Source organism: Salmo salar, chromosome 21 (assembly GCF_965601325.2).
Source record: "Salmo salar chromosome 21, fSalSal1, whole genome shotgun sequence".
NCBI lineage: Eukaryota > Metazoa > Chordata > Actinopteri > Salmoniformes > Salmonidae > Salmo > Salmo salar.
The window spans coordinates 43,532,501-43,554,267 of NC_138311.1; the positions used below are offsets into that span (position 1 = coordinate 43,532,501).

The window sequence follows — 21,767 nt, forward strand, 5'->3', positions numbered from 1 at the left end:
AGTTCTGGAGCTGCATGGGGTACCGGCGGACTGCGCTGAGCAACGGACCAGGACTGCAGCACAGAACCAGGATGACCCACTGTTTGATGAGACTTTTGAGTTTCAGGTGAGAGATCAGTAATGTAGACAACACATACACCTGAGATTTCACCAACATATCCTCAGACTAAGAGCACGGTCCAAACACACAACCTGAGTGTTCTTACACTTTAACATCTAATGCACTCCCAACGGACAGTGAAATGATGTCATTACGATCACAAACTGACAGTCATTTCAACCAGTTTTGCCTGCTAAATCTGGACAGACTATGGTCTGTGTTTGTCCCTGATAATAATGACAACACATGAAGCAAACGTCCATTTCATAAGGATACACAACAATACGTTTTATTTGTAAAGAGCCTTTCCACTATTCATCCATCACATGCATTGTTCCCTTCAGAGCTATCATTCCATTCCCATAGTGACAGACAGACAGAGCTCTCATTCCATTCCCATAGTGACAGACGGACAGAGCTCTCATTCCATTCCCATAGCGACAGACAGACAGAGCTCTCATTCCATTCCCATAGTGACAGACAGACAGAGCTCTCATTCCATTCCCATAGTGACAGACGGACAGAGCTCTCATTCCATTCCCATAGCGACAGACAGACAGAGCTCTCATTCCATTCCCATAGCGACAGACAGACAGAGCTCTCATTCCATTCCCATAGCGACAGACAGACAGAGCTCTCATTCCATTCCCATAGTGACAGACGGACAGAGCTCTCATTCCATTCCCATAGCGACAGACAGACAGAGCTCTCATTCCATTCCCATAGTGACAGACGGACAGAGCTCTCATTCCATTCCCATAGTGACAGACGGACAGAGCTCTCATTCCATTCCCATAGTGACAGACGGACAGAGCTCTCATTCCATTCCCATAGTGACAGACAGACAGAGCTATCATTCCATTCCCATAGTGACAGACGGACAGAGCTCTCATTCCATTCCCATAGTGACAGACGGACAGAGCTCTCATTCCATTCCCATAGTGACAGACAGACAGAGCTATCATTCCATTCCCATAGTGACAGACGGACAGAGCTCTCATTCCATTCCCATAGTGACAGACGGACAGAGCTCTCATTCCATTCCCATAGCGACAGACGGACAGAGCTCTCATTCCATTCCCATAGTGACAGACGGACAGAGCTCTCATTCCATTCCCATAGTGACAGACGGACAGAGCTCTCATTCCATTCCCATAGTGACAGACAGACAGAGCTCTCATTCCATTCCCATAGCGACAGACGGACAGAGCTCTCATTCCATTCCCATAGTGACAGACGGACAGAGCTCTCATTCCATTCCCATAGCAACAGACAGACAGAGCTCTCATTCCATTCCCATAGTGACAGACGGACAGAGCTCTCATTCCATTCCCATAGTGACAGACAGACAGAGCTCTCATTCCATTCCCATAGTGACAGACGGACAGAGCTCTCATTCCATTCCCATAGTGACAGACAGACAGAGCTCTCATTCCATTCCCATAGTGACAGACGGACAGAGCTCTCATTCCATTCCCATAGTGACAGACAGACAGAGCTCTCATTCCATTCCCATAGTGACAGACGGACAGAGCTCTCATTCCATTCCCATAGCGACAGACAGACAGAGCTCTCATTCCATTCCCATAGTGACAGACGGACAGAGCTCTCATTCCATTCCCATAGCGACAGACAGACAGAGCTCTCATTCCATTCCCATAGTGACAGACTGACAGAGCTCTCATTCCATTCCCATAGTGACAGACTGACAGAGCTCTCATTCCATTCCCATAGCGACAGACAGACAGAGCTCTCATTCCATTCCCATAGCGACAGACAGACAGAGCTCTCATTCCATTCCCATAGTAACAGACGGACAGAGCTCTCATTCCATTCCCATAGCGACAGACTGACAGAGCTATCATTCCATTCCCATAGCGACAGACAGACAGAGCCATTGTGATTCCCCTGAGCCCTTGTGGGAGATTTAGTTATGAAGACAGATGGTCAGGGATTATACAACACTACCCATGTCGTCATGATGTCAAATGTGGGAATGGAGAGAGAACAGTTGGACAGTAGGTCTACGGTAGTATTGACCAGTGGTGTGGCACGCTAAGCTAGTTGTAGTGCAGATAATAACAATATGTTAAGAACAATGGTCTTATGTTATGAGAATAACAAAGACTAAAAACAAAACATGAACTACAAAGTATTGTAAAAACTTTAACAACTAAGAAAGAAACCAAAGCCAGTGGTTAAGCTCTGTTTAGCTCATTATCCCTGTGGCCAGTAACCTAAGGCTTGGTGGGGGACTAGAAGGTAATGTGGCATGACTCCACAGACACACTCATGAGTCAGAGACACATGGGTCCTCTCTGGGAGCACACACACACACAGAGAGAGAGAGAGAGAGAGAGAGAGATGCTGTTTAGACTCCCCTCTTCATGCATGAAGCTTGTGTGTGTGACAGTGCTGGAGGGGCTCTCTCTACCTGAGTAGTCTGTGTTAAATGTTCTCTAGTTCTTCACATGTAGGATCTTCATTTAAGACAGTTTGCTGCAGCAGGAAAATAATCCTACAGCAACAGGAAATGTGGATTATAATTACAAACTTCAGGAGCCTTTTTAATTAAACATCAAATACACTACACTTTTTTAAATGTCCTGGAAATGTATCCTGCAACATGGTGATCAAATGAAGATCCTACATCTGTACATTGTTATTAGATTGATGGAGCTCCATGCTAAAACATTCAAATCTACACTAGCACAGACTGAGCTGTATAAACTATTGGAACCAAAACTTAAAAAGAACTGATGTTAGCACAAGATAGGGGAAATGTTGGAGTATAATTTACGAAATTACAGTTAATGAAAATGTGCGCTTCATCCAGTATAAATTAATGTATAGAATTTATTATACAAGAGACAAAATTCACAAATTCTACAGCACAACAGCAGCGTCATGTCTTAAGTGTAAAACTAACAATGACTCAACAATCCATGCCTTCTGGGAATGGTATGAAGTCCAAAAGTTATGGGCGGAGCTAGAAAGTTGTCTGTCAGAAGTATTACAATGTAAACATACTTTTAACTTGTCTGTCTGCATATTTCAAGACATGGCATATGAGGGTGTAGTGAGATACACAATGGGCTGGACCATTCTCTTCTCATCTTGAAAAAACATATACTGAAAACTTGGAAATCAATCACTCCACCATCATTTAACACAATGAAAACATCTAATGATTTATTATTGAAATATTGACATAGCATGGGTGACCGAGATAAACAAATTGATACAATTTAAGGCCATGTGGCAAACCATAATACAGGCACTAGGAATGGAGGTGTGAGCATGCAGGTCTGGGTAGAGGACATGTAGTTGTTGTGTGCGTCTCTGTACGTTGTTGTTCATATGTGTAGGTTTGTATTATTTAAAAAAAGTTATGATTAAAAAAATATTATATCAACAAAAAAAAAATCACAAACGTATGTTTAAACACAGCCAGTGGGTTGTGATGGATAGTCAGTCTACCTCCTCCTCTCTACCCTCTCTGGCCTACTACCAAACACATTCATCACACTGAGAGCACAGAAACCAATGGCAGACCAGTATGTGTGTGTGGGTTTCTGTCTGTGTGTGGGTGTGTTTTATTGGATGTTTATGTGTCAGAATGAACTGCTCTCTGTGTCTCCTCTCACAATGCGTATGTATAGCCACACTAACCCAGCCATAAGTCCTGCTACTGCCAGTGGGTGTTCTAGTTCATATATTCCTGACCATGTACAAGGTTTTATTCCAATGTATTTCATTTGTCTGATTAATACTGTTTGTACTGATGCCACCCACAGTTAATAGTGTGTGAGCGTGAGTGCATGTGCATACCTGAATATGTGCCTATGTGTGATATTGAATGTACAAATATACTGGATGTTGATGTCATGGATAATATGATGTGGCCCGGGGGAATGAAGAGACATCACCATCCAACAGTATTGGGTAACAATCCTGGAAATGTATCTGTTGCTGCACATGTGATTGGTTGCTGTCTGTCCTTCCCAGGTGAACATGCCGGAGTTGGCGCTCCTCCGCTTCGTGGTATTGGACGATGACTACATCGGAGACGACTTCATTGGCCAGTACAGCGTGGCCTTCGAGTGCCTTCAGCCGGGCTACCGCAACGTGCCCCTGCTGGGTCTGGAGGGAGACCCCTTGCCCCATGCCAGCCTATTCGTCCATGTGGCTGTGACCAACCGGCGAGGGGGGGGCAAGGCCCAGAGAAGGGGTCTGTCTGTGCGGAGAGGGGTGCGGCGGGGGCGAGAGTACGTGACCCTGCGGAACACGGGTATTAAAGCTCTGGATGATACGTTCCGCCCCGCTAGCACCCCTCTCAAGGAGGCCACGGACTTGCGGGAGGATGCACAGGTGAGGGGTCAAAGGTTAATTAGATTTCTCACACACTTGCTGCGTTGCGAAGAAGTCCCTCACTTCCATGTAGTATAGACTGGCTCACTTCCCCTCATGGATTTCCAGTCATCTGATTAGTGTAATCGTGGGGCTAGAGGGAGTTTCCACCATAATTTATTGTATTTTCACCTTTATTTAACCAGGTAGGCTAGTTGAGAACAAGTTCTCATTTACAACTGCGAACTGGCCAAGATAAAGCAAAGCAGTGCGTCACAAACAACAACACAGAGTTAGACATGGAATAAACACACATACAGTCAATAATACAATAGAAAAAAGCCTATATACAGTGTGTGCAAATGAGGTAGGATAAGGGAGGTAAGGCAATAAATAGGCCATAGTGGCAAAATAATTACAATATAGCAATTAAACACTGGAGTGATAGATGTGCAGAAGATGAATGTGCAAGAAGAGATACTGGGGTGCAAAGGAGCAAAATAAATAACAGTATGGGGATGAGGTAGCTGGATAGGCTATTTACAGATGGGCTATGTACAGGTGCAGTGATCTGTGAGCTGCTCTGACAGCTGGTGCTTAAAGTTAGTGAGGGAGATATGCGTCTCCAGCTTCAGTGATTTTTGCAGTTCGTTCCAGTCATCAATCTATCACTTGTCTGTTCCTTTTTAACAATGGACATCTAATTAGCATAATACTAAAAAGTCCCAACAAAATCTGTCAGTTTAAGATATTAAACGTATTAGTTTATTGAATGGGCTGCGTCTCAATCCACTGCATCCGCCGATGTCGCCCTTCTGCATCTGTGGTGAACGGTGTCAGAGCGAGAGTGGTGTTTGTCAGACCATAAGACATCCCAAATACCTTTCTTCTGTAGCATCTGAACGGTTTGACCTACAAACTATTATGACCCCTCTAACTCATACGAACACGACGGTGTTCTCCGTTCTGCTCTACGACCCCCACAAGCCTCACGGGACTCATCTGAAGTCGCTACAGACGATCTGCCAACTTCTGTTTGTAACGTCCGAACAGTTTGGGCTACACACTGATATGACCCCTCTGTGGAAAGGTGAGTCTCTCACAAACATGTACGTTAGTTGTTTTGCTCCAGGATGCCCACAAGCCTCACAAGACTAGTCTGAAGGTAGTCAGGTAGCAGTTTCAAAAATGAATGGAAGTATATATGGAGACTGTTTAGTGCCTAAAATAAGGGGTTAAAAACATCAACAACAAACAAAACTGGTTTCCTGGTCTTTCATATATCGCTCAGATATAGGACAGACACTACAGAACAAACTTCCTTCAGATTTTTGGGGACTATCCATTTATCCATGCATGTTATTCAATGCATTTCTATGGGCCAAATGAATTGTTTAATCAAATACATTTTGTATATATTTTTTTATACCTGAAGGGGTCCTAAAATATCAAATATGTAAATGATCCATGGTATGACCATCTTAAAACACTTCCATATGTTAGGTTAGTAAACCCCCCCCCCCCCCCCCCGCGCTTAGACGCTAGAGGGCTAATATAGATAACCAAATGCATTTAACTTAATATTGAAATGAACAAATACATTTCAATACATTTTCCTGCCTGAACAGATGGTGCTGTTGTGTTCTAGTTAGTCAGTGGTGAAATAGGGCTTGTAAAGCATGAGTCTTGGAGGAGTGTGATTTGGGCTAGAGTAGATTGTATGACTGTGCTGGAATCAGACGCTACCTGTGAGTAGAGACAGAGGAGGATTATACACTAGTCTATAAATACCAGAGAAGATAAGTCATAGATCTGGTCAGAGCACAGACCCGCTTATCTCTATTATACACAATCACTCGCTCTGTCCCACACACACACACACACACACACACACACACACACACACACTAAGGCTGCACGATTATGGGCAAAAAATGCAATTTCAATTTTTGCTGAAAATATTGAGATTATAATCAAATGTTATTTGTCACATGTGTTTAGCAGATGTTATTGCTGGTGTAGCGAAATGCTTGTGTTTCTAGCTCCAACTGTGCAGTAATATCTGACAAGTATTATCTATCAATACACACAATCTAAACTAAAGGAATGGAATTAAGAATATATAAATATTTGGACGAGCAATGTCAGAGTGGCATAGAATAAGATACAGTAGATGAGTAATCCAAATATGAACATATTATTAAAATGACTAGTGTTCCATTTATTAAAGTGACTTGCGATATAGATCAAAACACTTGGGTGAATCATATAAATAACATGATTTATGTTAAGAAGCAAAATGGAAAGCAGCATTGTTCTTGTTTGGAACAATGTGTTGACAGCACTTGACCTAACAGAACCTCATGGAAACTTAGAGTGAATCTAACAGCAAGGAGGGGGAGCTGCGCAGGTTGAGTGACAGGGGGCGGGGCTTTGTGTGTGGGAAGCAGCCACAAGAGGAGAGAAAGATAAATGCTGAGTGGCATTTCAAAATATTGCATGCTTCTGCGATAATGATATTACACATGTCAATATTGTGATTTCCATGTGAATTCCATTAATTGTGCAGCACTAACGCACCCACCCACACAGTCGAACACACATGTCCACATACTACAATCTCTCCTTTTTCTCTGTCTCTCTCTCTCTCTCTCTCTCGGTCTGTCTCTCTCTCTCTCTCTCTCTTTCTGCCTCTGTCTCTCTCTCTCGCTCACTGTCTCTGTCTGTGTCTCTCTGTGTCTCTCTCTCTCTCTCTCTCTCTCTGTCTCTCTCTCTCCGTCTGTCTCTCTCTTTCTCTGTCTCTCTCTCTCTCTGTCATGTGTCCAGCTGTATTCTCATCTGCCACAGTCTGTTATTAATCATAATGTGTCACACACACACACACACACACACACACACACACACACACACACACACACACACACACACACACACACACACTCACAACCAACCCACTCTGATCTCAGGTGGGCTGTGGTAATCACTAATGGGAGTGCTGGTCCAGTTGTTTTGGCAGTGTGTCTGATCTCTGTGTTTTGGCAGTGTGTCTGATCTCTGTGTTTTGGCAGTGTGTCTGATCTCTGTGTTTTGGCAGTGTGTCTGATCTCTGTGTTTTGGCAGTGTGTCTGATCTCTCGTGGTTTGGCAGTGTGTCTGATCTCTCAGTGTTTTGGCAGTGTGTCTGATCTCCCAGTGTTTTGGCAGTGTGTCTGATCTCTCAGTGTTTTGGCAGTGTGTCTGATCTCTCAGTGTTTTGGCAGTGTGTCTGATCTCCCAGTTGTTTTGGCAGTGTGTCTGATCTCTCAGTGTTTTGGCAGTGTGTCTGATCTCTCAGTTGTTTTGGCAGTGTGTCTGATCTCCCAGTGTTTTGGCAGTGTGTCTGATCTGTCAGTGTTTTGGCAGTGTGTCTGATCTCTCAGTTGTTTTGGCAGTGTGTCTGATCTCTGTGTTTTGGCAGTGTGTCTGATCTCCCAGTGTTTTGGCAGTGTGTCTGATCTCTCAGTTGTTTTGGCAGTGTGTCTGATCTCCCAGTGTTTTGGCAGTGTGTCTGATCTCCCAGTGTTTTGGCAGTGTGTCTGATCTCCCAGTTGTTTTGGCAGTGTGTCTGATCTCCCAGTTGTTTTGGCAGTGTGTCTGATCTCCCAGTGTTTTGGCAGTGTGTCTGATCTCTCAGTGTTTTGGCAGTGTGTCTGATCTCCCAGTGTTTTGGCAGTGTGTCTGATCTCCCAGTGTTTTGGCAGTGTGTCTGATCTCCCAGTTGTTTTGGCAGTGTGTCTGATCTCCCAGTTGTTTTGGCAGTGTGTCTGATCTCCCAGTTGTTTTGGCAGTGTGTCTGATCTCTCAGTGTTTTGGCAGTGTGTCTGATCTCTCAGTGTTTTGGCAGTGTGTCTGATCTCTCAGTGTTTTGGCAGTGTGTCTGATCTCCCAGTTGTTTTGGCAGTGTGTCTGAACTCTCAGTGTTTTGGCAGTGTGTCTGATCTCCCATTGTTTTGGCAGTGTGTCTGATCTCCCAGTTGTTTTGGCAGTGTGTCTGATCTCCCAGTTGTTTTGGCAGTGTGTTTGATCTCCCATTGTTTTGGCAGTGTGTCTGATCTCTCAGTGTTTTGGCAGTGTGTTTGATCTCCCATTGTTTTGGCAGTGTGTCTGATCTCTCAGTGTTTTGGCAGTGTGTCTGATCTCCCAGTTGTTTTGGCAGTGTGTCTGATCTCCCAGTTGTTTTGGCAGTGTGTCTGATCTCTCAGTTGTTTTGGCAGTGTGTCTGATCTCTCAGTGTTTTGGCAGTGTGTCTGATCTCTCATTTGTTTTGGCAGTGTGTCTGATCTCCTAGTGTTTTGGCAGTGTGTCTGATCTCTCAGTGTTTTGGCAGTGTGTCTGATCTCCCAGTTGTTTTGGCAGTGTGTCTGATCTCTCAGTAGTTTTGGCAGTGTGTCTGATCTCTCAGTGTTTTGGCAGTGTGTCTGATCTGTCAGTGTTTTGGCAGTGTGTCTGATCTCTCAGTTGTTTTGGCAGTGTGTCTGATCTCTGTGTTTTGGCAGTGTGTCTGATCTCCCAGTTGTTTTGGCAGTGTGTCTGATCTCTCAGTGTTTTGGCAGTGTGTCTGATCTCCCAGTTGTTTTGGCAGTGTGTCTGATCTCTCAGTGTTTTGGCAGTGTGTCTGATCTCCCAGTTGTTTTGGCAGTGTGTCTGATCTCCCAGTTGTTTTGGCAGTGTGTCTGATCTCTCAGTTGTTTTGGCAGTGTGTCTGATCTCGCAGTGTTTTGGCAGTGTGTCTGATCTCGCAGTGTTTTGGCAGTGTGTCTGAACTCTCAGTGTTTTGGCAGTGTGTCTGATCTCCCAGTTGTTTTGGCAGTGTGTCTGATCTCTCAGTGTTTTGGCAGTGTGTCTGATCTCTCAGTTGTTTTGGCAGTGTGTCTGATCTCTCAGTGTTTTGGCAGTGTGTCTGATCTCTCAGTTGTTTTGGCAGTGTGTCTGATCTGTCAGTGTTTTGGCAGTGTGTCTGATCTCTCAGTTGTTTTGGCAGTGTGTCTGATCTCTCAGTTGTTTTGGCAGTGTGTCTGATCTCCCAGTTGTTTTGGCAGTGTGTCTGATCTCTCAGTGTTTTGGCAGTGTGTCTGATCTCCCAGTGTTTTGACAGTGTGTCTGATCTCCCAGTTGTTTTGGCAGTGTGTCTGAACTCTCAGTGTTTTGGCAGTGTGTCTGATCTCTCAGTGTTTTTTGGCAGTGTGTCTGATCTCCCAGTGTTTTGGCAGTGTGTCTGATCTCCCAGTGTTTTGGCAGTGTGTCTGATCTCGCAGTGTTTTGGCAGTGTGTCTGATCTCCCAGAGTTTTGGCAGTGTGTCTGATCTCTCAGTGTTTTGGCAGTGTGTCTGATCTCTCAGTTGTTTTGGCAGTGTGTCTGATCTCCCAGTTGTTTTGGCAGTGTGTCTGATCTCTCAGTGTTTTGGCAGTGTGTCTGATCTCTCAGTGTTTTGGCAGTGTGTCTGATCTCTCAGTTGTTTTGGCAGTGTGTCTGATCTCTCAGTTGTTTTGGCAGTGTGTCTGATCTCCCAGTTGTTTTGGCAGTGTGTCTGATCTCCCAGTTGTTTTGGCAGTGTGTCTGATCTCCCAGTTGTTTTGGCAGTGTGTCTGATCTCCCAGTGTTTTGGCAGTGTGTCTGATCTCGCAGTGTTTTGGCAGTGTGTCTGATCTCCCAGTTGTTTTGGCAGTGTGTCTGATCTCCCAGTGTTTTGGCAGTGTGTCTGATCTCCCAGTTGTTTTGGCAGTGTGTCTGATCTCCCAGTTGTTTTGGCAGTGTGTCTGATCTCCCAGTGTTTTGGCAGTGTGTCTGATCTCCCAGTGGTTTGGCAGTGTGTCTGATCTCCCAGTTGTTTTGGCAGTGTGTCTGATCTCCCAGTGTTTTGGCAGTGTGTCTGATCTCCCAGAGTTTTGGCAGTGTGTCTGATCTCCCAGTTGTTTTGGCAGTGTGTCTGATCTCCCAGTTGTTTTGGCAGTGTGTCTGATCTCTCAGTGTTTTGGCAGTGTGTCTGATCTCCCAGTTGTTTTGGCAGTGTGTCTGATCTCCCAGTTGTTTTGGCAGTGTGTCTGATCTCCCAGTGTTTTGGCAGTGTGTCTGATCTCGCAGTGTTTTGGCAGTGTGTCTGATCTCCCAGTGGTTTGGCAGTGTGTCTGATCTCTCAGTGTTTTGGCAGTGTGTCTGATCTCCCAGTTGTTTTGGCAGTGTGTCTGATCTCCCAGTTGTTTTGGCAGTGTGTCTGAACTCTCAGTGTTTTGGCAGTGTGTCTGATCTCGCAGTGTTTCTTGGCAGTGTGTCTGATCTCCCAGTTGTTTTGGCAGTGTGTCTGATCTCTCAGTTGTTTTGGCAGTGTGTCTGATCTCCCAGTTGTTTTGGCAGTGTGTCTGATCTCCCAGTTGTTTTGGCAGTGTGTCTGATCTCTCAGTGTTTTGGCAGTGTGTCTGATCTCCCAGTTGTTTTGGCAGTGTGTCTGATCTCCCAGTTGTTTTGGCAGTGTGTCTGATCTCCCAGTGTTTTGGCAGTGTGTCTGATCTCGCAGTGTTTTGGCAGTGTGTCTGATCTCCCAGTGGTTTGGCAGTGTGTCTGATCTCTCAGTGTTTTGGCAGTGTGTCTGATCTCCCAGTTGTTTTGGCAGTGTGTCTGATCTCCCAGTGTTTTGGCAGTGTGTCTGATCTCCCAGTGTTTTGGCAGTGTGTCTGATCTCCCAGTTGTTTTGGCAGTGTGTCTGAACTCTCAGTGTTTTGGCAGTGTGTCTGATCTCCCAGTGTTTTGGCAGTGTGTCTGATCTCCCAGTGTTTTGGCAGTGTGTCTGATCTCTCAGTGTTTTGGTAGTGTGTCTGATCTCTCAGTGTTTTGGCAGTGTGTCTGATCTCCCAGTTGTTTTGGCAGTGTGTCTGATCTCTCAGTGTTTTGGCAGTGTGTCTGATCTCTCAGTTGTTTTGGCAGTGTGTCTGATCTCTCAGTGTTTTGGTAGTGTGTCTGATCTCTCAGTTGTTTTGGCAGTGTGTCTGATCTCCCAGTTGTTTTGGCAGTGTGTCTGATCTCTCAGTAGAGACCTCTGAGAGAGCCCAGTAAGCTCCCTCCATTCCTCCCTCCCTTCCAAACACATTAGCTAGTACAGTAAATGTTCAGCATGGATGCTTTCATGTCTACTCTCCTCAGTGACCCTAGCCTAGGTATTAAGGGGCTCACCCAAGTGCCTCGTTACCTGGTTTAGAATGACCTGAACCTGACCAGAGATTGGCCTGACATTCTCACAGACAATAGGAGGTGTTCTATGTGTTATAATCTGTGCTTGACCTGATTTATAGTGTATGTGTGGTGTGAGTTTACACCTTATCTGATGCTGTGATTTCATATCCTCTCTTAGTCTGGACTTTTTCAGGTCACATGGATAGAAAAAAACACCTGAGTGTATATACCTATAATACCCTGCATCTGATATCTCTCTCTCTCTCTCTCTCTCTCTCTCTCTCTCTCTCTCTCTCTCTCTCTCTCTCTCTCTCTCTCTCTCTCTCTCTCTCTCTCTCTCTCTCTCTCTTTCTCTCTCCCAGAGGGCCAGTATGACTTTCAAGGAGCATTGTGGGCTCCCCCCAGTGGCCAAGCTGAAGCAGTGCATCCAAAGCCTGGCCACGCGGCTTCAGACCCCAGAGGGCCCTCCGGGGGCCAGCATGACCCTGAAGGACGGCTACCCCCACTTGGAGGCCCTGGGCAGCATCACTGACACCACGCGCAAACTACTGAGCCACTATGATATGGTAGGGAATGCATGGGGAGAGAGTGAGCGAGAGATATGGTGGGGAATGCATGGGGAGAGAGTGAGAGAGAGATATGGTGGGGAATGCATGGGGAGAGAGTGAGAGAGAGATATGGTGGGGAATGCATGGGGAGAGAGTGAGAGAGAGATGCGGTGGGGAATGCATGGGGAGAGAGTGAGAGAGAGATATGGTGGGGAATGCATGGGGAGAGAGTGAGAGAGAGATACAGTGGGGAATGCATGGGGAGAGAGTGAGAGAGAGATATGGTGGGGAATGCATGGGGAGAGAGTGAGAGAGAGATGCGGTGGGGAATGCATGGGGAGAGAGTGAGAGAGAGATATGGTGGGGAATGCATGGGGAGAGAGTGAGAGAGAGATATGGTGGGGAATGCATGGGGAGAGAGTGAGAGAGAGATATGGTGGGGAATGCATGGGGAGAGAGTGAGAGAGAGATATGGTGGGGAATGCATGGGGAGAGAGTGAGAGAGAGATATGGTGGGGAATGCATGGGGAGAGAGTGAGCGAGAGATATGGTGGGGAATGCATGGGGAGAGAGTGAGAGAGAGATATGGTGGGGAATGCATATTGATATAGATGTGTTATAACACTATGAGAGAGAGAGAGGGAGAGATAGAGAGACTTGTAGGCGTATGTTTGTTCACCCACGTCTTCTGTACACATGCACACACACCATTTGCTAGAGAGAGGCATGTATACACACACACACGCACACACACACCCACATCCTCCTCTCCAGCAGTGTTTCCTCCCACAGCTGGAGAGAGGACTAGGAGAGATATATAATTGAGACAGAGGACAGAGAGGGAGAGAGGACAGAGAGGGAGAGAGGACAGAGAGAGGGAGAGAGGACAGACAGAGAGAGGGAGAGAGGACAGACACAGAGAGGGAGAGAGGACAGACAGAGAGAGGACAGACAGAGAGAGGGAGGGAGAGAAGACAGAGGGAGAGAAGACAGAGGGAGAGAGGACTGAGGAAGAGAGGACTGAGAGAGAAGGAGAGAGGACTGAGAGAGAAGGAGAGAGGACTGAGAGAGGAGAGAGGACTGAGAGAGAAGGAGAGAGGACTGAGAGACAGGGAGAGAGAACTGAGAGACAGGGAGAGAGAACTGAGAAACAGGGAGAGAGGCCTGAGAGACAGGGAGAGAGGCCTGAGAGACAGGGAGAGAGACAGTGGGAGAGACAGAGGACTGAGATACAGAGAGAGGGAAAGAGGAGAGAGGGAAAGAAGACAGAGGGAGAGAGGACAGAGAGACAGAGGGAAGTGCACATTCATTATTTCATGACTTCATTGTGTGAATTGTTTGCGTTTGATTGTTAGTGTCTATCAATTCTCTGTTACATGTATTACCTGTAGGACATTTACTGTTCATTCCTATCATTTCTCATCTACAATGTTTGTTACTTTGGTAACAATCATTTCTGTTAATGCATTCAATATTATTATTCCAGTCTTACCGTTCTAATTGTCCGTGTGGACACATTGTTGGCAAAACCTATAACATGTTTTGGTGAATTTAGTCATCGTCTTTTGTTTGGAGCGCTCCTGTCAATGTTGTGTAAGGCTGCGCACGCATAGAAGTAGTAGGCCTATAGGCTACCTGGTCTGCACGCATAGAAGTAGTAGACCTATAGGCTACCTGGTCTGCACGCATAGAAGTAGTAGACCTATAGGCTACCTGGTCTGCACGCATAGAAGTAGTAGGCCTATAGGCTACCTGGTCTGCACGCATAGAAGTAGTAGACCTATAGGCTACCTGGTCTGCACGCATAGAAGTAGTAGACCTATAGGCTACCTGGTCTGCACACATAGAAGTAGTAGACCTATAGGCTACCTGGTCTGCACGCATAGAAGTAGTAGACCTATAGGCTACCTGGTCTGCACACATAGAAGTAGTAGGCCTATAGGCTACCTGGTCTGCACACATAGAAGTAGTAGACCTATAGGCTACCTGGTCTGCACGCATAGAAGTAGACCTATAGGCTACCTGGTCTGCACACATAGAAGTAGTAGGCCTATAGGCTACCTGGTCTGCACACATAGAAGTAGACCTATAGGCTACCTGGTCTGCACACATAGAAGTAGTAGACCTATAGGCTACCTGGTCTGCACACATAGAAGTAGTAGGCCTATAGGCTACCTGGTCTGCACACATAGAAGTAGACCTATAGGCTACCTGGTCTGCACACATAGAAGTAGTAGACCTATAGGCTACCTGGTCTGCACACATAGAAGTAGTAGGCCTATAGGCTACCTGGTCTGCACACATAGAAGTAGACCTATAGGCTACCTGGTCTGCACGCATAGTAGTAGTAGGCCTATAGGCTACCTGGTCTGCACGCATAGAAGTAGACCTATAGGCTACCTGGTCTGCACACATAGAAGTAGTAGGCCTATAGGCTACCTGGTCTGCAGACATAGAAGTAGACCTATAGGCTACCTGGTCTGCACGCATAGTAGTAGTAGGCCTATAGGCTACCTGGTCTGCACGCATAGAAGTAGACCTATAGGCTACCTGGTCTGCACGCATAGAAGTAGTAGGCTATAGTCTACCTGGTCTGCACGCATAGAAGTAGTAGGCCTATAGGCTACCTGGTCTGCACACAAATGTAGGTATAGAAATGTGCCCATTTGGGGATCTGATAGTATTTCTGATTGGCTTAACGCACCACACTAATGAGCTGTGGAGCTTCTCTTCACCTTAAACAGCAAGCAAACAATGTCTGTTTTTACATCTATTGAGAATGACAAAAGTTCCTCAATGTATTTGAAAAATCTTTCCAGCTCTCTCCCTTTGTAAAACCACTCAGTGTGAAGGGGGAAATGTCATGGTCTGATCCAGTGGAAAGTCATAAAATAGGCCTACCTGATTACTTCTTGTCAGTACTTGACTTGGACTGAAATAGGTTCCGGTACTCATTTTGGGTGCTGGTACTGTTTATATTTAGGTGCAGGAGCTACACAATACGTTTGAGCTAAAATTATTTTTATTTATTTATTTTTATCCCTAACGGGCTCGGGAGAGGCGAAGGTCGTATGATTTTAGTGGCAAAGCAGAATAAATAAATGTAAATGAGGTGAACTCCCAGCAGAGCCCCAAGTCCGATGGGTATATTCCCTCTGTCCTGTTGATGTTAATGTGGTGATGTTCTCCGTATCCATAGCCAGAATGATTTTGCAGTGCATGATGACCGAGCAGGTTTCCTCGGTCATCAGAGAGGTTTTTATTTCATTTGATTTAAACCTTTATTTAACTAGGCAAGTCAGTTAAGAACAAATTCTTATTTACAATGACGGCCTACCAAAAGGCAAAAGGCCTCCTGCGGGGACGGGGGCTGGGATTAAAACTAGAAATATAGGACAAAACACACATCACGACAAGAGAGACAACACAACACTAAATAAAGAGAGACCTAAGACAACAACATAGCATGGCAGCAACACATGACAACACAGCATAGTAGCAACACAACATGACAACATGGCAGCAGGACAACATGGCAGCAGCACAACATGGCAGCAGCACAACATGGTAGCAACACAACATGACAACATGGCAGCAGCACAACATGGCAGCAGCACAACATGGCAGCAGCACAAAACATGGTACAAATATTATTGGGCACAGACAACAGGACAAAGGGCATGAATGTAGAGACAATAATACATGATGCGATGCAGCCACAACTGTCAGTAAGAGTGTCCATGATTGAGTCTTTGAATGAAGAGATGGAGTTAAACTGTCCAGTTTGAGTGTTTGTAGCAGCTCGTTCCAGTCGCTAGCTGCAGTGAACTGGAAAGAGGAGCGACCCAGGTATGTGTGTGCTTAGAGAACCTTTAACAGAATGTGACTGGCAGAACGGGTGTTGTATGTGGCGGATGAGGGCTGCAGTAGGTATCTCAGATAGGGAGGAGTGAGGCCTAAGAGGGTTTTATAAGTAAGAACCAGTGGGTCTTGCGACGGGTATACAGAGATGATCAGTTTACAGAGGAGTATAGAGTGCAGTGATGTGTCCTTGGTGATGGATCATTGGTGGATCATTGGTGGGAAATCTGATGGCCGGATGATAAAGAACATCTAGCCGCTCGAGAGCACCCTTACCTGCCGATCTATAAATTATGTCTCCGTAATCTAGCATTGGTAGGATGGTCACCTGAATCAGGGTTAGTTTGGCAGCTGGGGTGAAAGAGGAGCGATTACGATAGAGGAAACCAAGTCTAGATGTAATCTTAGTGTGCAGCTTTGATATGTGCTGAGAGAAAGACAGTGTACCGTCTAGCCATACTCCCAAGTACTTGTTTGAGGTGATTACCTCAAGCTACAAACCCTCAGAGGAAGTAATCACACCTGTGGGGAGAGGAACATTAATCTTACCAAACCACATGACCTTTGTTTTGGAGGTGTTCAGAACAAGGTTAAAGGCAGAGAAAGCTTGTTGGACACTATGAAAGCTTTGTTGTAGAGCGTTTAACACAAAATCCGGGCAGGGCCAGCTTAGTATAAGACTGTACCATCTGCATATAAATGGATGAGGGAGTTTCCTACAGCCTGAGCCATGTTGTTGATGTAAATTGAGAAGAACGTGGGCCTAGGATTGAGCCTTGGGGTACTCCGTTGGTGACAGGCAGTGGCTGAGACAGCAGATGTTCTGACTTTAATCACCGAGCCTTTTGAGAGAGGTAATTAGCAAACCAGGCCTAAGACCCTTCAGAGACACCAATACTCCTTAACCTCTCTAGGCTAGGCGGGACGAATTCGTCCCACCTACGTAACAGCCACTGCCAGCCTGTGGCGCGATTTTCAAAACCTTAAAAATCCTATTACTTCAATTTCTCAAACATATGACTATTTTACAGCCATTTAAAGACAAGACTCTCGTTAATCTAACCACACTGTCCGATTTCAAAAAGGCTTTACAACGAAAGCAAAACATTAGATTATGTCAGCAGAGTACCAAGCCAGAAATAATCAGACACCCATTTTTCAAGCCAGCATATAATGTCACCAAAACCCAGAAGACAGCTAAATGCAGCACTCACCTTTGATGATCTTCATCAGATGACAACCCTAGGACATTATGTTATACAATACATGCATGTTTTGTTCAATCAAGTTCATATTTATATCAAAAACCAGCTTTTTTACATTAGCATGTGACGTTCAGAACTAGCATACCCCCCGCAAACTTCCGGGGAATTCGCTAACATTTTACTAAATTACTCACGATAAACGTTCACAAAAAGCATAACAATTATTTTAAGAATTATAGATACAGACCTCCTCTATGCACTCGATATGTCCGATTTTAAAATAGCTTTTTGGTGAAAGCACATTTTGCAATATTCTAAGTACATAGCCCAGGCATCACGGGCTCGCTATTTAGACACCCGGCAAGTTTAGCACTCACCATAATCATATTTACTATTATAAAAGTTTGATTACCTTTTGTTGTCTTCGTCAGAATGCACACCCAGGACTGCTACTTCAATAACAAATGTTGGTTTGGTCCAAAATAATCCATCGTTATATCCGAATAGCGGCGTTTTGTTCGTGCGTTCCAGACACTATCCGAAATAGTAAAGAAGTGTCACGCGCATGGCGCAATTCGTGACAATAAAATTCTAAATATTCCATTACCGTACTTCGAAGCATGTCAACCGCTGTTTAAAATCAATTTTTACGACATTTTTCTCGTAGAAAAGCGATAATATTCCGACAGGGAATCTCCTTTTCGGCAAACAGAGGAAAAAATCCCAAAGGCGGGGGCGGTCGGGGTCACGCGCATAAGCCCGTGTCCCTTGATCGGCCACTTGAGAAAGGCGATAATGTGTTTCAGCCTGGGGCTGGAATGACGACATTCTGTTTTTTCCCGGGCTCTGAGCGCCTATGGACGACGTGGGAAGTGTCACGTTAGAGCAGAGATCCTTAGTAAATGATAGAGATGGAAAAGAAGTTCAAGAAATGGTCAGACAGGCCACTTCCTGTAAAGGAATCTCTCAGGTTTTGACCTGCCATTTGAGTTCTGTTATACTCACAGACACCATTCAAACAGTTTTAGAAAATTTAGGGTGTTTTCAATCCATATGTAATAAGTATATGCATATTCTAGTTACTGGGTAGGAGTGGTAACCAGATTAAATCGGGTATGTTTTTTATCCAGCCGTGTCAATACTGCCCCCTAGCCCTAACAGGTTAACTGACCCACAAGAATGGAATGGTCTACCGTATCAAAAGCTTTGGCCAAGTCAATAAAAATAGCAGCACAACATTGCTTAGAATCAAGAGCAGTGGTGACATTATTTAGGTCATTTTAAGGTTGCACTGACACATCCATAACCTGAGCAGAAACCAGATTGCATACCAGCGAGAATACTATACACATCAAGAAAGCCAGTCAGTTGATTATTGACACGTTTTTCCAACTTTTGATAAACAGGGCAAAATAGAAATTGGCCTGTAACAGTTAGGATCAGCTTGATCTCCCCCTTTAAATAAAGAACGCACCGTGGCTGCCTTCCAGGCAATGGGAACCTCCCCAGAGAGGAGAGACAGGTTAAAAGGTCAGAGATAAGGTTGACGATGACGGGGGCTGCAACCTTAAACATCTGACCCAGATATTTTTTGGGGGTCAAGTTTAAGGAGCTCCTTTAGCACCTCGGACTCATGACTTCCTGCAGGGAGAAACTTTGTAGCGGGGCAGGGGAAAAAGAGGGAGGAGCATCGGTGCGAGTCGCATTAGAAGGGGTGGGAGATGAGGAAATGTTGGACAGGCAATGAGGCATGGCTGAGTCAAATAGGAATCCTGACTTTATCAGGTATCAAGGTAAGACCCAGATGCAAACCCTGTCGAAGTAACAATGTTTATTACAGAAACGGGCAAAGGTACAGGACGGCATGCAGGCTCAGGGGCAGGCAGAGTGGTCAGGCAGGTGGGTACAGGGTCAGGACAGGCAAGGGTCAAAAACCAGGAGCATGAGAAAAGAGAGACTGGGGAAAAGCAGGCGCTGACCCAAAAACGCTGGTTGGCTTGACAAACAAGACAAACTGGCAACAGACAAACAGAGAACACAGGTATAAATACACAGGGGATAATGGGGAAGATGGGCAACACCTGGAGGGGGGTGGAGACAATCACAAAGACAGGTGAAACAGATCAGGGTGTGACAGACTTAATGAAGTGGTGATTAAAGAGCTCAGCCATGTCAGTAACAACCACATCATCAACATTAAGGGACATGGGCAACTGTGAGGAGGAGAGTTTATTCTCCAGGTCTTTAACCGTTTTCCAGAACTTCTTGGGGTTAGACCCACAGAGAGAGAACTGCTTCTTAAAGTAACTCACTTTGGCCATCCGGATAGCATGAGTTCACTTATTTCTCATTTGCCTGAATGAGAGCCAGTCAGCCTGACTATTTGAGTGCCGAGCCTTTTGCCAAATGGAATTCTTGATGTGGAGTAACTCTGCCAGATCACTGTCGAACCAGGGTCTAAACCTGTTTTTAATTCTCATTTTCTTTATGGGGAAATGAGAAATAACAATATCACTGAAAATATTTAAAAAAGAAGGTCCAAGCGTCTTCGACAGAGGGGATCAAGCTGATTATATACCAATTTACAGAGACCAGGTCATAAAGGAAGGATTGCTCATTAAAGTTATTTAGCAAGCGTCTATGACAAATCAGGACAGGTGGATTCACTGAGCTGCCATTGGCATGCAACAGGAGTAGGTGTCACACTCGCTTGGGAGAAGATTTTTTCTTTTTTTCGGGAGGCAGATTCCTTGTAGAAAATCCCAGCTAGCTAGCTAACAGAGCTAGCAAGACTCTGTCCACTGTTTTTTCCACGTGCTAAAGGAGGTCTTTAGCTAGCTGTATCTCTTCAGTTTTGGTGAATGTGTGAATTGACCAAGATTGTTTGGGTCGGGGACAGCCCTATAACACATACGTTATGTACGGCTGGTCGCGGGAACGGAACCCACTATACTGGCATTACAACCATGATGCTCTACCGTGTGTGTGCGTGTGCGTGCGTGCGAGAAATTCGTCATTGTTTGTCTATCTAAGGTCTAGGCCAGTATGAGACTCAGACTGTAGCCTCCCCAATGTCTACATCACACCCCTCACCCTTCACACATGGCCTTAGCATCACTCTCTTCTTCCCTTCCATCTCTCCATTCCTCTTTCCCTCCATCCTTCATCTCATAATCATCCACCCCCCCAGGTGTTAAGCAGCAGTGTTGGGTCACAGATGGGAAGTGAAGGACATTAGTCTGTAAATACCACAGTGTGTTGCTCTTTGGTGCCTGAAAGCTTGTTCATTGGCTTACATTATATCATTTGTGTGTCTGTATGACTGACTCACTTTTAGCCAATATCTCTCCATTGGTTAAGTGTATGTGTTTGTGTCTGTGTCAGTCTGTCGGTTGGTCTGTTAGTTGGTTGATCTGTGTATCTATCTCAGTCTCTGTATATGTCTGTCTGTCCAGAGGCTCATCTTGTCTGTCTGCCTGCTTACCTGTCTGTCTGTCTGTCTGTCTGTCTGTCTGTCTGTCTGTCTGTCTGTCTGTCTGTCTGTCTGTCTGTCTGTCTGTCTGTCTGTCCAGGGGCTCATCTTGTCTGTCTGCTTACCTGCCTGTCTGTCCGTCCAGAGGCTCGTCTTGTCTGTCTGCCTGTCTGTCTGTCTGTCCAGACGCTCATCCAGTGTCTGTCTGTCCCTTCCAGATGATCTCAGCCCAGAAGCAGCTGATTGAGAAGGCAGATGCTGTGGAGGAGAGGATTGCACAGGTTCAGAGAGAGGGTGAGAGGAGGGGAGGAGGGGATGGACGGACAGATGGAGGAATATAAAATGAATATCTAACCAGCCATAGTAATAACAAACCCTGGATCCTATCTTCAGGAATCTAGCAGTGTGATGATAATAACTAACTTGTATCTAATAACTTAAGTGTTCGACTGAAGTGTGATTGAAGAGCTCCATCTTTTATATTGTATTGTGTACCCCTGTCAGAAGAGATATGCTGGCTCAAGTGCATTGCCCTATATGGGAGAAATGGAGAGAGGAAAGTAAATAGCTGGTTTTGATTTACCATACTAATAAACGTATATCTACTCCAGATGTCAGTCTAGATCATGAGCCTTAAAAGGAGAGAAAGTACTCAAATAAGAGCTTGAGACAAAAGGATAGCAATGGAAAAAGTGAATGTATTTTTATCCCTTGCTCAAGTGTGACATTTAATTGAGCTAAATTATATAATAACATTTTTCAAATTTAATGATATGGATTGTCTTTCTGTTACTTATTGCTAGCCTCAGCTCTCACTGACTCCTAATTTTCTCTCGGTCTCATTCACCTGTCCCTGTCTCGTCTCAGGAATGGAGTTTCATGAGGAGCTGCCTAGGCTGGGAGAGAAGGAAGGGCTGAAGGGACGCAAGCAGAGCAAAGCCCTGGAGAGTTTCACCTGGAACATCACTGTACTCAAGGTACTCATGGAGGCACAATACAATACACTTTGTCACCAAGGGGAAAATGTC

The 21,767-nt window shown here is 45.2% G+C and overlaps 1 protein-coding gene across 1 annotated transcript in view; it reads left to right on the plus strand.

Moving 5' to 3' along the window:
- LOC106582372 (inactive phospholipase C-like protein 1) overlaps positions 1-21,767 on the plus strand; it is a 128,544-nt gene that overhangs the window by 103,249 nt on the left and 3,528 nt on the right. The window contains exons 5-9 of the mRNA XM_014165430.3: positions 1-106; positions 4,109-4,471; positions 12,016-12,219; positions 20,958-21,033; positions 21,607-21,716. The exon at positions 1-106 is cut by the window's left edge and continues 1,577 nt beyond it. Of these exons, the coding sequence (XP_014020905.3) occupies positions 1-106; positions 4,109-4,471; positions 12,016-12,219; positions 20,958-21,033; positions 21,607-21,716 (859 nt within the window). The remainder of the gene's footprint in view (positions 107-4,108; positions 4,472-12,015; positions 12,220-20,957; positions 21,034-21,606; positions 21,717-21,767) is intronic.